This window comes from Brassica napus, chromosome A1 (genome assembly GCF_020379485.1).
Source record: "Brassica napus cultivar Da-Ae chromosome A1, Da-Ae, whole genome shotgun sequence".
Classification (NCBI taxonomy): Eukaryota; Viridiplantae; Streptophyta; class Magnoliopsida; order Brassicales; family Brassicaceae; genus Brassica; species Brassica napus.
Genome location: NC_063434.1, coordinates 20,290,684 through 20,306,345, shown reverse-complemented (window position 1 = coordinate 20,306,345; position 15,662 = coordinate 20,290,684). Strand labels below are relative to the sequence as shown.

Sequence of the window (15,662 nt, the reverse complement as noted above, 5' to 3'; positions counted from 1 at the left end):
GATCGTCCATCTTTTTACGGATCGATAGATTGTTGAGCATGTGGTCGAACCGAAAATACTCTGCAGTTTAATTAAATATCTAAAACATTTATTCAAATACTCAACAAATAGTTTTGCTAAATATGATAACTAGATAGCCAACAAAATTACAAAAAAAATATTTAAACAGTAAAAAATATGTTACTTTAACGTGTTAAAATTTAAAAATAAATTTTAATTATGACATGCATCTTAACATTTATATAAATATATATCATAACCTAAATATAAATAATTTAACAACTTAAATTAGAAAAAAATAAAAATCCCGGGCTACGTTAATCCCTAGTTTATACATATAATGTTCATCCCGCGCAAGACACAGATATTAACCTAGTATATAATATTACATTTCAACACCACTAAAAACCAGTCCAGTCCAAGTCGAAACCTAACTAGATCAAATTAACCAATTTAAGCTAATAAAAACATTATAAATCGTGTCAATATTTCAATTTGGATGGTAGGTTCTGATATTGGGTTGTCGGATTATAATGCTTGGTGGGTGCACCTTTTCGACAAAATAGAGTTGTGGTGTTAGTTATGTAAGATATTTTAATTGGTACATATATGTCATCTTAATCATATAAATAATTAAATTAATTAATGATCCAGGTTAAAAAAAATTCTGGGTACGCCACTGGCCGTTGCCGTGTAATATCTTTGATGTCACTGACGATCATGTTACTGTAGAATTGTTGTATCCGTTCATAGAAAGCAGTCTTGTGAGTTGTCGTTCGAGGAAATCTTCATGTGTCCGGGATAAAACGATTGGTGGTAATCTGTACTTTCGACTCTTTCCTATTTTGTTTAAGATGTCCTAGAGTGGTTGTGATATAATCTACACCGTCAGTATAGCTACAACCCGTGTCGAGAGGTATGTGATATTGTTTAATGCCCTACCTGTACACAATAATAGTACATGTTATAAGTTTCCAAAAAAAAATATATATATATATACAAGTTATGAAAATTCTGATATAAGATTTTGCTTCAGTTGTTCTATTATTTATTAAGATACCCACAGATTGTGCAGCTCCTATAGTACACAGTGAAGATTTGTTTTCTTTTAGTCTTATCTGAGCTAGTAAAAAATGTTTTGTTTCCTGTTATAGTTAAATCAGAAATAAAGAGGTTTAACCCTTCGAGTAAAACAGAATGGTGTAATAAAGACACATAAGTAGAGGGGAATAACAAGGTGGGAGAGAGTAATTCAATCGTTTAAAACTAATTTCCGATGATATATATATATATTTAGTAATCACACAGATAAAAAGGAAAAACAGAAAAATGTATAACTAAGAAAAGGACAAAGGTTTAGGAAGGGATTATAGATTATTTACCCTTTAAAAGGACAGACTTAACATGTGTTTTCCTTTGGCTCTCTCTTTCTTGAGAAAGTTCCATAAGTCCCACAGCCAAAAGCATCTCTTGAATTGAATCTCAAACCCTAATTAGATTTGGTCTGCACGACTCTGATTGTGATGTTTTCTATTAATTTTTCAGCTATAAGTCATTGAATAAATCTTTAAACAATCTTCTTCTTCTCGTTTTTTTTTTTGAAATCTTCAACATAATTTTGGTGTGAAACAAGAAATTATAAAATTGGAGTCACCGGTAGGTTATGACAGCCGGAGGCTGTTTCGATATTGAAAAATGTTGTTCGGTCGTAAATCAGCGAGCAAGTTACAGGTCTTGTTCTTATTTTCATGTTTTTCAGGAAATCATTTAAATGGTTCATAGAAAAGTCTTGCTTTAATAAGTTTCATGTCCCTCGAGTTCTTATATGACTTTATTTACAAAATGACATACCAGTATTCTCAAAAATCCTTCACCTTGTTCATGTTAGATCATCACAAAATCTGCATTTTTTTTGGTGACATGAAGGCTGTATCCTTGTTCATTTAATCTGTCTACATCAAATTTTAACTATGAAAAGTTTCAAAGTTCAACCCTTCTTTCTATGTTTTCTAAACAAAAAGAAAGTTCTAACAATTTTCCTGAATCACATTTTCAGCCAGTAAATAGCCAATCTTCGCCTAAAGCTAGCAAGAATAATAAGCAGGATGTTAAGCCATCGTCATCACCTAACGCTTCGTCACCTATGCCGATTAGATCATCAAAATCAATATTATCAAGACGTACATCTTCGAATTTGTCGCCTATAGGCATCCTCAAGAATGCTTCTATTAGAGAAGCAAAGAGCCCCAAGACTAGCAGCTCGCCTAAATGGACATGCAACTTTATTCTTATGGTCGAGCTTCGCAGGAAGATCATTACCTTTAGAGATATCATTGATCTTCCTCCTCTCGACGGCTCTCCTTCTATAACCGATGTGTGTAAACCCACAAAGTTTGTTTTCCTTCTTAATCAATCCTTCATATGTTATTTTTACTCACTTTCTTCTTTTGTTGGGTAGATGGTGATGCATACAATGAAAGATCTCCAGAATATTTGTCCTGAGATCATCAACAGCTCACTTATTTCGGAAATAAGACGCGCAAATGTCGATAAGGTATTCAAAACATGAGCTTGTATATATGTATCTCTGTCCTAGGTTCACATACCTTGAATCTAATCTAATGGTTTCTCCCAAGGTTCTTGACCATTTCTTAAATGCTTTGAAATCCATGGGAGATTCATGGATCGATAACTCCGAATGGATAGCTAAATCTAAGTTTTGGAGTAGCAGTGTGGGAAAGAATCAGTCCGATCGACTAGGTATAGCATTTACCTTCACGCAAAAGTCATCTCACCATTTTGAATTTAAACCTCTTTTTTTTTTTAAATTAAAAATACCATTTCCTTTGCAGTGGAAAAGGTGTTAGCAGCATTAGATGGACTGATCAAGATGTCGAAAGAGAGGTTTGATAAGATGGAGATTGATGAAAAGGAAGAAGAGAAGAAAGATTTGATCAGTCCATGGACTGCTAAAACACTGAGCAGTCGAGTTTTATCTCCATGTGAATCATTCTCTGATAGCAGAAGCTCGTTTTGCGGGTCACCAATCACGCCAAGATCAGTTCTTCCAGAACCGGTGATGGGTTCGCCGGGAAAGGGTGGAGACTTTGCAAACTCTGCATCACATCTTCTGTGGAATATGAGAGTCCAAGCACTTGAGAAGCTTAGTCCTGTCGATGTTAAGCGACTCGCTATTCACATTATGTCACTGAAAGAGGCTCAGGAATCAAATCAAAGGAATGTAGAAGATGAAATTAATGTTGTTGAACAGAACAAGCAGAAGAGCAATGATGTGAATATGGAGAAAGAAGAAACAGCTGTTCTTGATGAGCAAGAAGATACAATCATGAAAGTCTCTCCACTTGATTCAACATCTGAACTCTGGGCGGAATCTTTGCCACCACCTCCTTCTCCTCCTCTATCCACTACAAAAACTGCAACTTTAGATTCTTTACCATCTCAACCACCTCCTCCTCCGTCGCCACCACTGATTGCAAATGCTGATGATGTGAGCATATTACCAATGCCACATCCTCCGCCACCGCCACTACACATGCCTTTACAAAGCTCTGTACCACCACCACAGCCTCCTCCAGTTACTGTGGTGGCCGTACAACCACCGGCTCCACCTCCACCTCTGGCACCACTTCCAGGGACTGCAGCGGCATCACTACCACCACCTCCTCCACCCATGAAAAACAGAGCACCACCACCACCTCCAATGCCTACAACTAATAGAGTAGTTAGTGGACCACCGCCTCCGCCACCTACTATGGCAAAGGGAACAGCACCTCCTCCGCCACCGCCTCCGATGGCAAACGGACCAGCACCTCCTCCGCCACCGCCTCGAATGGGTGTGTTGAGCGGAGCGGCTTGTCCACCGCCACCACCAGGAGCAGCAAGAAGCTTGCGGCCCAAGAAAGCAGCTACAAAACTAAAAAGGTCAACCCAGTTAGGGAACCTTTACAGAATCCTTAAAGGGAAAGTAGAAGGTCGTGATCCTGAGGCGAGGACAGGAGGCGGAAGCGGACGAAAAGCCGGAGTCGGAAGCGCTCCCGCCGGGGGAAAGCAAGGAATGGCGGATGCTCTTGCTGAGATCACAAAGAAGTCTGCTTATTTCCAGCAAATACAAGAAGATGTTGCTAAATACATGAAATCAATCAATGAGTTGAAGATTGAGATCACTAAGTTTAAGACTAAAGACATGACTGAGCTTCTTAGCTTTCACAGCCGTGTTGAATCAATTCTTGAAAAGCTAACAGATGAGACACAGGTTAGCAAAATCTGAAACATCTTATTACCATCATTTATTCATTTTCTGTCTCTTCTGTTTTTTTTTTTTTTTTGTGATTCTTGATTGTGAGATATATGTTTTAAAACTTTAGGTTCTTGCGCGCTGTGAAGGGTTTCCACAGAAGAAACTCGAAGCAATAAGAATGGCTGCTGCATTGTTCTCGAAGCTGCACGGAATGATCACCGAGCTACAGCACTGGAAGATAGAACCTCCTTTGAATCAACTTCTTGATAAAGTCGAACGTTATTTCACAAAGGTAAATTGTTTTATTTAACTGTTTACTCAGATCCTATTTTCAGACCATTCCAACAAGACTTTGTGACTAAAAGATGATTAATGTAATAGATCAAAGGAGATATCGACACGCTGGATCGAACCAAAGATGAAGAAGCTAAGAAATTCCAGAGCCACAACATCCACTTTGACTTCAATATACTTGTTCAGATCAAGGAGACAATGGTTGATATCTCATCAAGTTGCATGGAACTCGCATTGAAGGTGGTAACTAACACCTAGAAATATTAAACCACTTTTCTTTGTTACCCTTTTTAACCAAAATTCATATTGGATCAACCTCAAATTAAACAGGAAAAGAGAGATGCAAAGCTTGTGTCGGCTGATGCAAATCCTAGCATGAAGAAGACTGTAGGATCTGCTAAAATGCTGTGGAGGGCATTTCAGTTTGCATTCAAAGTTTACACATTTGCTGGAGGACACGACGATCGAGCCGATTCTTTAACCAGAGAGTTGGCTCATGAGATACAAACTGATCCTCAGAACCCATGATGATTCCATTCATCACACGTTCCAAATATTATTCCTTTTTGCCCTTTCCAACACCTTAAAAATGTTCTAAACTGGAACGATAAAAGAAAAGAGTATATGTATTTAGAGATTTAACGTATTGTTTGGCTTTTGAGTTTGTAGTTTTGAATCCCTCTAAAAAGACTAGGATTTAGAGATTTCATGGGAGCTGGGAGGTGCAGATCCCTTGTTGAGTGAAAGACTTTAAAAACCTTTTGAGTCAATCAATAAAGAAGACGTTTTTATTGCCACAATATGTAATATATGATTTTGTTGTTATAAACTTTTTCTTTCTTTAAAGGTACCGGTCCAAAATGATACATCTTGATCGTATAGAAAAATCCAGACTAATTTTTAAGAAGAAATATAATCCATGAATGAACTCTTTTTCTAAATATTCAAATGAAATTTAAAGCATGGCTCTATATCCTGGATACTAGGTTATTTTAAACTTGGATCACTAGCTTTCTAAATTCTACCTAACACTAAAACACTGATGTATGGTTAATAATGCGACAACGCTGGCAAAGAAATGATATTAATCTTAACATTTGCATCCAATAAATGACATCAATGGAATTTAGCGCAAATTGATGGTAATAAAATGTCTATAAGAACCGCAACTGAAAAATATTACAATTACGATATGAGAAAGATTACATAGACGATTCGTAATTATAATATCTTAATAAATCATCGTCAAAAAAAAAAGAACCGCAACTGAAAAGATTGATCGGTTTTAAAAATGGTTTTAACTATTTTTATTGGATATTTATCTACCTACTTTTAACACCTAGAACTTGAATCTATACTTTTATAGTTATAATTATTTTTAATTTTTGTATTTTTCTTTTGTACCATTTATTTTTTATCAATTAAACTTGTAATTGTTTTTTTGTATTTTTCTTATCCACCTGCTTTTAACACCTAGAACTTGAATCTTTACTTTCAAACAAATTTCTTTAAAAAAAATTATATTCTTTATAATTAAATTATTATCTTTGTTACGTCATTTAACATTTGAATATATTCGAAACTTTAATACAATCCAAATTTTAGTTACTTGAAAACACATTCCAAATTTTCGTGTGGGATACTTTAAACATAATTTTAATTATTTTAGTGTAAACTTTAACTTTTTAAATAACTGGACATCTTATAATAATAACTAAGTGGTTCACCCGCACTCTTGCGCAGACATGAATATTAAAAAATTATAATCCTCAAATATTTAAAAAAACCTCATGCTATTCACTTTAATCTTCCATGATCAAGTAGAAGAAATACAACGGATCAAACAGTGGTTATTAATATTTTCGATCATGCATGTTCCTCGGATTCAAAATATAATGGCGGATAGTGTTATACATGGTGCTCGAGTTCAACCGTCCCATTTTTTCATAGATTTCGAGTCCTTTGTTTGGTTAGCAGAATTTTAATCGAATCTGTCTGATTACAAAAAAAAAAAAGATTGATCAATTTTTCCGATGAAATGGTTTTTTACAAAAAACACATATTTTATGAATAAAAAGAAAAACTCTATGAAGAATAGATGAACATATGATAACTTAGATTGATGTCGATAATTTGATAGTTAGATTTAGAAGTATAATATTCCTAACTAACATAGGTTATTGTATAGTTATCACCTAGTAATCTCTATTAAATAAATAAAATAACTTAATTTTCCTTTTTTTTTTTCTAACTAAATCACATGCAAAATCTATACTATTAAAAGGAAAAAAGTCTTAAGAAATCTACTTATACGAGGTTGTTGGACCTATTCTTAGCTAATTAATTTTTGATCTTACCTTATTTATCTCTAACTATACAAAATTATTACTAATAGCACCCATATTAATGGCAAAATGATCATTTGATTTTTCCCTTTAATTACCTACAAAATCGCCTACCACACTAAAAATCAGAACAAAAATCGGCGGGCTTGGTTTAATTACGATTACAAAATACAAAATCGGGTTGCTTACTCATTTCAGATATTTATTGAATTCAGTAGTAACAGCCTACCAATCTTTATTATATACGTTAAATAAGTGTATGACTACATACTAAAACAAGTTAAGCTAATCAACAACTTGATAAACTATTTTCTTTAGTTTTAATGTATTATTAAAAAGTAAATCAATTTTTTAGAATATTGAATTTTCTGGGTTTTTACTAGGTCGACCAGCATCACATCAAGTCACAAGTTAAAGGTGGATTTTTAGGTTTTCTCAAATTTTTAATTAACAGTGTTTATTAAATCTGAACCGGATTATATATGGATCATCGGGTTTACCAATTTGACTGCAGGTTTGGGTAGAATATGAAAACATTTGTTATATCATAATGTGTCTATAAACTATTTATGTACTCCACTAAAAGGAAATAAATAATTTGTACAAATAGAATGTTTTCTTCGCATTATTTAAATGTAGATAAGCAATTACACTTCAGCATTCCCTTAATGTTCGGGAATTTGTTTTTGAGTTTTCAGTTCTTTATATTTAGGAATCATTAAATTTAACAATTCAAATATTTACAAAGTTCGGTTTGGTTATTTTGGTTCGGTTCAGGTAGGACATAAATAAGAGACCAGGTAATACCCAAAAAGGGTCAAATTTGGTTCCGGTTTGGTTTCCGAGTAATTTCATATAATATAAGTAAAAATAGCAGATAATTCCGGGGGGACGGGGGTTAGTTTAAATAGCATGCAATTCGGGTTTTACAGATAAAAATATCAGATAACTTGGATAAAATTTAATATTTTAGATAAAAACATATTCATGTAGTTTAGTTTTTGGGTAATTCGGTTTATAAAGAGTATTTTAAGATATTTGGTTATTTAGAAATTAAGTATAATTAATATTTGTTTGTTTATAATTTGTATTTTAAAATTTGGGTACTTATTCGGTTTTTGATTTGGATCCGGTTCAGTTTTTTTACCCCAAAAATATAAGATCTGCTCGATTATTTATGAAATTCGTTTTAATTTTGGTTTTTATATTTCGGTTTGCACAGTTCGGTTCTTCAATTCCGGATATATTTGTCCAGACTTATACATTATCTTATACAGAAATTCATATAAAAATATTTATTTAATTTCAAAAATAAACTAGCGCTTTTGAAGCGCGAATCAAAATCTAGTTGTATAGTTAAATAACTAATTAACTAACTTGATTTTTCTTTCTAACTTAGGAATTGAATTCCAGAAAATAGCGAAAAATGTAAATAAGGAAAAATAAAATTCTTATGAAGCTTCCTAATATATTTTATTTTCTTATTAAGAAAATACCTAAAATAAAAAAAATTAAATAAATACGGAAAAGTGTATATATATATATATATTTAAAGGAAATACATGCTTTATTAAATCGACTCAAATTATAATAATTATGTAAATATGAATTGACGTGAGTTTCAAATATATTAATAAGAAAAATATTAATAATGGAAAATATAATCATTAACTCAATTCATTAAGATTAACAATGCACTAAACCACCATGAGAGTTAACGTGAGCGCGATCATATAGTTCAAATATGTATATTTTTCAATAATATGTTATATAGTTTCTTGTCATCAATATTTTCTATAGCTCAAAATTTAATATTGAAACTCCTATGATATTTTTCAAAAACTTGGGTAATTTCAGTACATATTTCATTGTTATTAAAAATCTATTTATATTCTCAACCTCATAGCAAGCACTCCCAAAAATAGAAGCAATGCTAAACCTATTGAACAGAGATCAACGAATCATAAAAACTAATATTGGACAACCACTAATTACCAAAAACTATATATTAACGATGCTGAATTGACAAATACATAATTACTGAATAAATATTAGTAGATTAACTACATTAATTTTCGAGTTATGTTTGGCTTCATTCCCTAGATAGTAACTAATTAAAAAGGGCCACATATTATATTTTTTTATGAAAATAAAAATGAAAAATAATATTAATTGCAAAAAAAAAGAAGAAAATTTGACATTGCAAAATTTTAAACCCTAAACCTTATAGATCAAATTCTAAACACTAGACCATAAATCTTAAAATTAACACAAAATCCTATAGCTCAAACTCTAAACACTAAACTCTAAACATTTAGGGTTTAGGATTTGCTTCTCCTTCTCCCTCCTTTTACGGGATAAGATTTAACTCTAAACTCTAAAAGTTGTCAACAAAACTCTAAACCTTAAAAACCCTAGACTCTAAACTCTAAATCCTAGGTTTAGGGAAACTCTAAGTTTAGAGTTAATCCTAGAGTTTAGAATTTAAATTTTAGGGTTTAATGTGTAGAGTTTGAGCTATGGTCTTTAGTGTTAACCCTAGGGTTTAAGGTTTTGTGTTTAGAATTTGAATTATAAAGTTTACAGTTTACCAAATTTCATAATATCAAAAAACATTTCTGGCACTTCATATTATTTTTTGCTTTTGATTTTTTTTTCATAATCAAAATATTATCTCCCGGAGTAAACACAAGAATAACCCTTAATTCTCCTAGAATTGGTTCCATGTGTGACTGTGTGCTTTCCATTGTCTTCTCTTGCTCTTATGAAAGCACATTCTTTGGCGCATGCAGTTTTTTTGTATGGAACGTTCTTAAGGCATTCAGTTACATACAAAAACCATCATGAACAATAGAAGTATGCAATCTGAGAAACGCGAATGAAGCAATACAATGTTTCCAAAAAGTAAATAGATAATTCCGTTTATAAAATGGGTTTCTTTTCATATCAAGAATCATATTTCATTAGTAGCCAGAAGGTGATGTGGACTTTTAACACTCAAATAATAATCTTGTCAAGAGTGAGTATAAGCTTCCAATACTCTATTCACCGAATTTTTTTAAAAATGAATTTAAACTGTGAGACCACTTCGACTGGCCAAATAGGATATGTTAACTAATTTCAAGTTTGAGGCAAATCAATCCTTGATCTAAACCTGAAAGACAACTCCTCTCTAAATGGAACCACTAAACCACCACCACTTGGTTTAGTTATCTGAAATTTTCTTGATTACATTGCAAAAATATATCTAAATATTCTATACAGCCTATACAGTTGCAATATGTCTCACTTTTCACAAACTTTATCTAAGTTTTCACATTTTTTACTTCTCCTCATTTGCAGGTTATTCATGAATTGTATTCCTCAGCTTTTATTTTATTTACCAATTTTTTTCCTTTTAAAGAAAGAAAAAGAAACGTAAATAGAGCAAGATTCAAACAAAAACGGCGATAGTGTGGTCTAACCACTCTGGGATAATCAATACGAATGTATTCCAAATAAATCGTCTACCATAATATATACATGCATATGTAGTCCCTTTATATGGATGTCATCTTCTTCCCTATTTAGCTCAGCAAAACTCTTGGGTTCAACTCTCTATATCTCTCTTCAAAAAATGAAGCTCTCTTTTCGTTTTATCTCAGCAGTTGCGCTTTTGTTCATGCTCCTCGTCGCCACAGGTTCAGATGTCATATCACCATGATATTTCTAAATAAAAATCTCATGTCAGTATGCAATATTCGTCAGTGTTTGGCTATAGTTATGTATATTCTTGTATATGATTACTTTGTGTTATACCTTTAGGGATGGGTCCGGTGACGGCGAAGGCACGCATGTGTGAAACGAGTAGCCAGTTGTTCAATGGACCGTGTCTGAGCACAACCAATTGCGCCAATATTTGCCAGAATGAAGGTTTTCCAGATGGTGACTGCAAAGGATTCCGCCTTCGCTGCATTTGCAACAGACCATGTTGATGAAATTACAAAGGAAAAAGACAGACTATGTTGATCCATGATCGTTTTATGTTGTTTTTTTTTTCTTTCTATTTTATCCTTAGTCCTTCAAATGAGTTAATGGGATATAAATCTCGAAAGCCCTTTAGTTTGTATATTTCTATTTTCTTCTGAGGTTAAATTATAATAACACAGTTTAGCAAGTTGTAAGTTTTATAAACTATGACTCATTGACTTGTCATCTTTCTTCGCATAGGAGATGTATTCAGTCTAGAAGTTGAATTAATTTGATTTTAGTAGGTTTTATATGATTTTGGATAAATCGAGAATTCACTATGATTTTAGTTAAACCACTTTAGAGCCTCATCTAAAAAAATTGGCTTTTATTTTTACTTTAATTAAGGAAATCAAGCAAAACACTTTAAAATTACTAGAAGAATTGAAGAACTATAGTCATCAGATCAAGTACAAGAAAGGTCCAAGTGTGAAGACCTCAAGAGAAGTCTTTAGCTAAGTGTGGTAAAGACTCTATTAGAGTCCAAAGATTTGTAATACACTAAGTTGAGTCTTATCACGTGATCTCATCTCTGAAGCTAAACGTGTGATATCACGTGTGTAAATAGCTGAAGTATAAAGCTATTAGCTTTACTCTCTTGAGCTGATTAAGGGTTCATGTTAGATCACTCAGCCGAGAGATAGAGATAGAGAGATCACGAGTCAAAGCTGTAACGGAGCTCGCTTGTGAGCAGTTAGTGTGTTGCTGGTTCGATCCCAGCTCCGGTGAGCTATAGCGGCTTCTCCTAGTTTGGAGGAGTGCGGTGAACACCGGGTCAACATATCGCGTTGTTGTGTTCTTGATTCAAGTAAAGGTCGAGTTGATTGAGAGCAAGAAGAGAAGATAGATTGAAGAAGCGTTGTACTATCTTCACAAATTGGTATCAGAGCGCTAGGTTATGGTGTTCTTGTTTCTCAATCGAAGATGGAAGCGATTCGATTCAAGATTGCTAGCCATCAGGTCATGATGACGATGATCGACGGATTTGGTGACGACGCGAGCTCCGGTGATGTTGAATCGGCGATAAAGGAATCGAAGGGAAGAGATTCAGGTGAAACGAATCTCATCGCTGTGCAGAACAAGATCGATACATAAGAAAAGCAAGGAAGAATCAAAGGATCTTGGATTCTCCAATCGTCGCAACTCGAAGAGCAAGGTCGATGCAGAGGAAAGAGTGAAGAAGAATCGACGATGATCGTTCCGAGGTATGCGACAGTTACGCGACGGAAGGTATGCGACTGTGCAAGAAGACGGAAGGATGAAGATGATCTTGGAAGCTCTCGTCGAAGTTACGGATGTTTGAAGAAGACGTCAAGCTCGAGATGAAGAAATCAACCAGATGATTTCAAGATTATGAAATCATGGAGCTGTAAGTTAAGAACTCTCTATCTCTCAGTGATGAAGATCTATATTATTGCGAGAAAGGAAGATGAAGATCTCGCAGGTTCTTTGAGATGAAGCAAGAACCAATGATGATGATCCTTAGATGGAAGACTAAAGTTTCAGAACAAGTGCAAAGATAGAAAAAAAGTGTATAGCGGTGATGTTTCACAAGCAAGGAGGTTGTATACAGATTCAAGGATAGGATAGTTCTACATGTGAGGAATCAGCTATAAGTCAGATTCAAAGCATCGTACAAGGAATCCATAATCAGGAGACAGTTTCTCAGTTTTTCGCAGTGAAGTCACAAGATTGTATTGTGATGGTTCTGCATCAGATGTTTCAGGTTTCAGTTTCGTCTGCATACTCAGGGATCAAGTTTAGTGGAACACAATTGTGCTTATGTTGATTCTACAGAGAAGCATCAGAGATTCTCATGCTATTTTCAGTCTGCAAGGTGTTTGTAGCAAATCCAGTAATGTGAATCAGAGATATTCAGTGTTCTTACAAGTTCATAAAGCAAGCTGTCGTAATGGGATTCTTCAGTCTAGGGGACGCCTTAGAGTTCAGAATCTTATGTGTGTTGATGGCTGGTTGGAAAAATCATTTAAGGTTAATGATTCTGGAATGGGACTGCAGGGAGAGGATGAAACAAGTTGAGAAACAGGTCAAGATAAACAGATTAATGGTTTGAAGGATTCAAGGTTTATGGTTTTGGGAAATGGTTCTGTGTTGGCTCAGTCTTGAAGATAAGGATCAGGTTATTAAGATTAAGGTTCAGAGAAGCTTTCAATTTAATTGTGGCAGACAATTGAGTTCATGGGATATGGACTAAGTTTGATGAAGTCGGTGTTGATTGGATAAGTGACGATGGATGGGATTAAATCAGATGGTTGTCTACAGAAATCACAGGAGAAAATGCTAAATATTTGGGTCAGAGAAGACTCATTAAAGGAGCATAAAGAGTCATCAAGTTAGTAGCATAAGCTGAGAAAGTTATCTCTCGAGAAGAATCAGCTGGAGCAGAGACAAATTCAATGTGATATCAACATGAGATTGTGGGAACAAAAGTTATTTGTGGTAACGGCAGTTGGTACGTTGAAGAAGTGTTGTCAGTGGAAGATTCAGTTTCGTGCTTCAAGTCTCAGTGGCTCACTCAAGGAGTTAATGAGAGAGCAGGAAGTGATGTAATCTTCATAAGGCTGATGAAAAATCAGTGATACAGAACATGAAGAAGCAACAGAGTTTCTGGTATTTAGTTCATGTGGAGATGAATATTACAAGTTCAGGCATGCGTAAGATATCTCAGAAGGTTGCTCAGGTTTCATTCATTTGGAAGTTTCAGAAACGCCATTCGGAATATTGAGATTTCAAGAAGGAGAATGGTGGAGTATTTGAGATTATTGCACAAGGCGCTAGGTATAACGTGTCAAAGCTCAAGAGGATATGTTAATCATTTATGTTGTCTGAGGTTAAATCAGGTTACAGCATAATCAAGGAGCTTAGGGATTATTCAGTTTGGTGACACAAGATCAGATTGAAAAGTTTTAAGGAGCAACGACTCTTGGTGATTCTACAAGTGACTAAACTGAAGTAGCTGCAGAATGTACTCATAAAGGTCAGAGGGTTTTGACCTCATTTTTCAGAGTAATGAGCAATGTATATTCAGTCAGTTACACTGAACAGCTAGATGGATCAAAGAAGAAAGAGCAGAAACATTTGAATTCTGAGAAATGGAACTAAGTGTGAGAGAATCAGTGTGAGGTCTGAAAAGGGTACTGTTTCAGGTGGAGTCTTGTATCTACAAGTATTGTAGAGCACATCTCAGATGTTTTTTTTGTCTTCAGGTGGAGCATGGTTATTTTCAGAAGGTTTCTCAAGACAGTTCAGTTTAACAGTGGTTTAAGTGTATGTTTAGCAACATACATGAAAGGAGATCAAGATTCAAATTAGTTCAGTGGAGAAATAAAAGTAAAGTCCAAGAGCAGATGGGGTTTTCAACAGGTTCGAAGTTCAGATACGGGTTTTGATCGAATGAACTGCAAAGGTTAACAGTTGGAGTATAAGGATTCAGTTGCTATGGGATGAGCAGGAGTGTGTAATCAGTCAGTCAGGATGTATTCATCAAAGAGGATACACACCACAGAGACGTGAAGAGAAAGAGAAGGCATAGTTCAAGGTGGAGCTACTTTAGAAGATGATCAAGCTTGACAAATTCATGGTGCTCAAGGAGAAGCAACTGAACGTGCATACAGTGGTTTGTTAGAATCTAGTTGTTGGAAAGCTCATTCAGAAGGTCTCAAAGGAAGCTATTGAGAGAGGTGTGGATCAAGTTTGTTGTGCTGTCTCAGAGATAATGTTTCAAGAAATGTCAGCTATTGCAGTGGTTACAGCAAGTTCAAGCAAGGGTAATATCAGAGGCTTGGTGAAGTGGAGCTGAGGGACAGAGAGGTTTCGGTAAAGTCTGAGAAGCAAAAGCGCAGGTACCAAGGTCTGGTAAGGTTTCGCAGGACAGTGATGTACAGGTTCTTTGCTACAGCAAAGGTGTCTCAAGGTTTATCACAAGTTGTGTGAGGATGGAACAGAGATAAAGAAGTCAGCAGGTGGTTAACTCTGTTGGTTAAAGGTCTGTTGGTACAGATGTGTTTGAACAGAAGTTGAGCAAAAATTCTCTACGTCGAAAGTCTACTTAACCGAGTGGAGTTAGGTGGCGTGTTCTTTTGGCAACGGAAGCGGTGCAGAGTGATGCTCAGGTCAGGTTCAGTGTGTGTTCAAACAGGCAGAGGTGATTCAGTTTCTTCAAGAAGGTTCAGCTAGCATCAGAATGGATGGTGATTCAGTTTTTGGGGCAGAACAGATGATGATCTTATCATAGCAACGGGTTCATGGCATCAATCATTATAGAAGGTTTTCTGTGATTGAGGAAGGGACTAATAGGCTGATCTATACTAGTTAAAAGGTGAAGCTTATGGAAGTTTGTGCTGTTGGGATTGCTCAGTGATCATAGAGTTTCAGTTCTGAAGAATGTCAATGGTGAATCAGTGAAGAAGTAAGCATAGCACGAGGTTGTGAAGTGCTAGAAAGAGGCTGTGTAGCACAGAGGAATCAACTTAAGAAGACTTGGTATTGTTAATAGCTCGGGAATGGTGGTGTGATACATATCACAACTAGAGTTTATTGAGTTTGTTCAAGTCTGGTTTGTTGGTGGTTGCTTAAGTAGTTGAAGGCAGGAGATGTGATTTAAGAGAAGCAGCAAGACGTTTTCAAGTTACCAATACGCACTGGAAGTTGAGTTGGAAGCGCAAGTGTGGCCAGTAGATAAGAAGTTGGGTGAGTTTTATCCATGAAGATATGAAGCTGAGAAGGTGAATTCTCAA

General features: G+C 35.0%; 1 protein-coding gene and 1 pseudogene across 1 annotated transcript; both read left to right on the top strand.

Moving 5' to 3' along the window:
• The first annotated feature begins 1,260 nt into the window (after positions 1 to 1,260).
• On the top strand, positions 1,261 to 5,361 carry LOC106422475 (annotated as a pseudogene).
• A 5,072-nt stretch (positions 5,362 to 10,433) lies between these two features.
• LOC125576349 (defensin-like protein 5) lies at positions 10,434 to 11,158 on the top strand. Its single transcript, XM_048736199.1, has 2 exons — positions 10,434 to 10,577; positions 10,702 to 11,158. The coding sequence occupies exons 1-2, from the start codon at positions 10,445 to 10,447 to the stop codon at positions 10,869 to 10,871; spliced, it is 303 nt and encodes a 100-aa protein (XP_048592156.1). The 5' UTR covers positions 10,434 to 10,444; the 3' UTR covers positions 10,872 to 11,158.
• Positions 11,159 to 15,662: the final 4,504 nt, after the last annotated feature.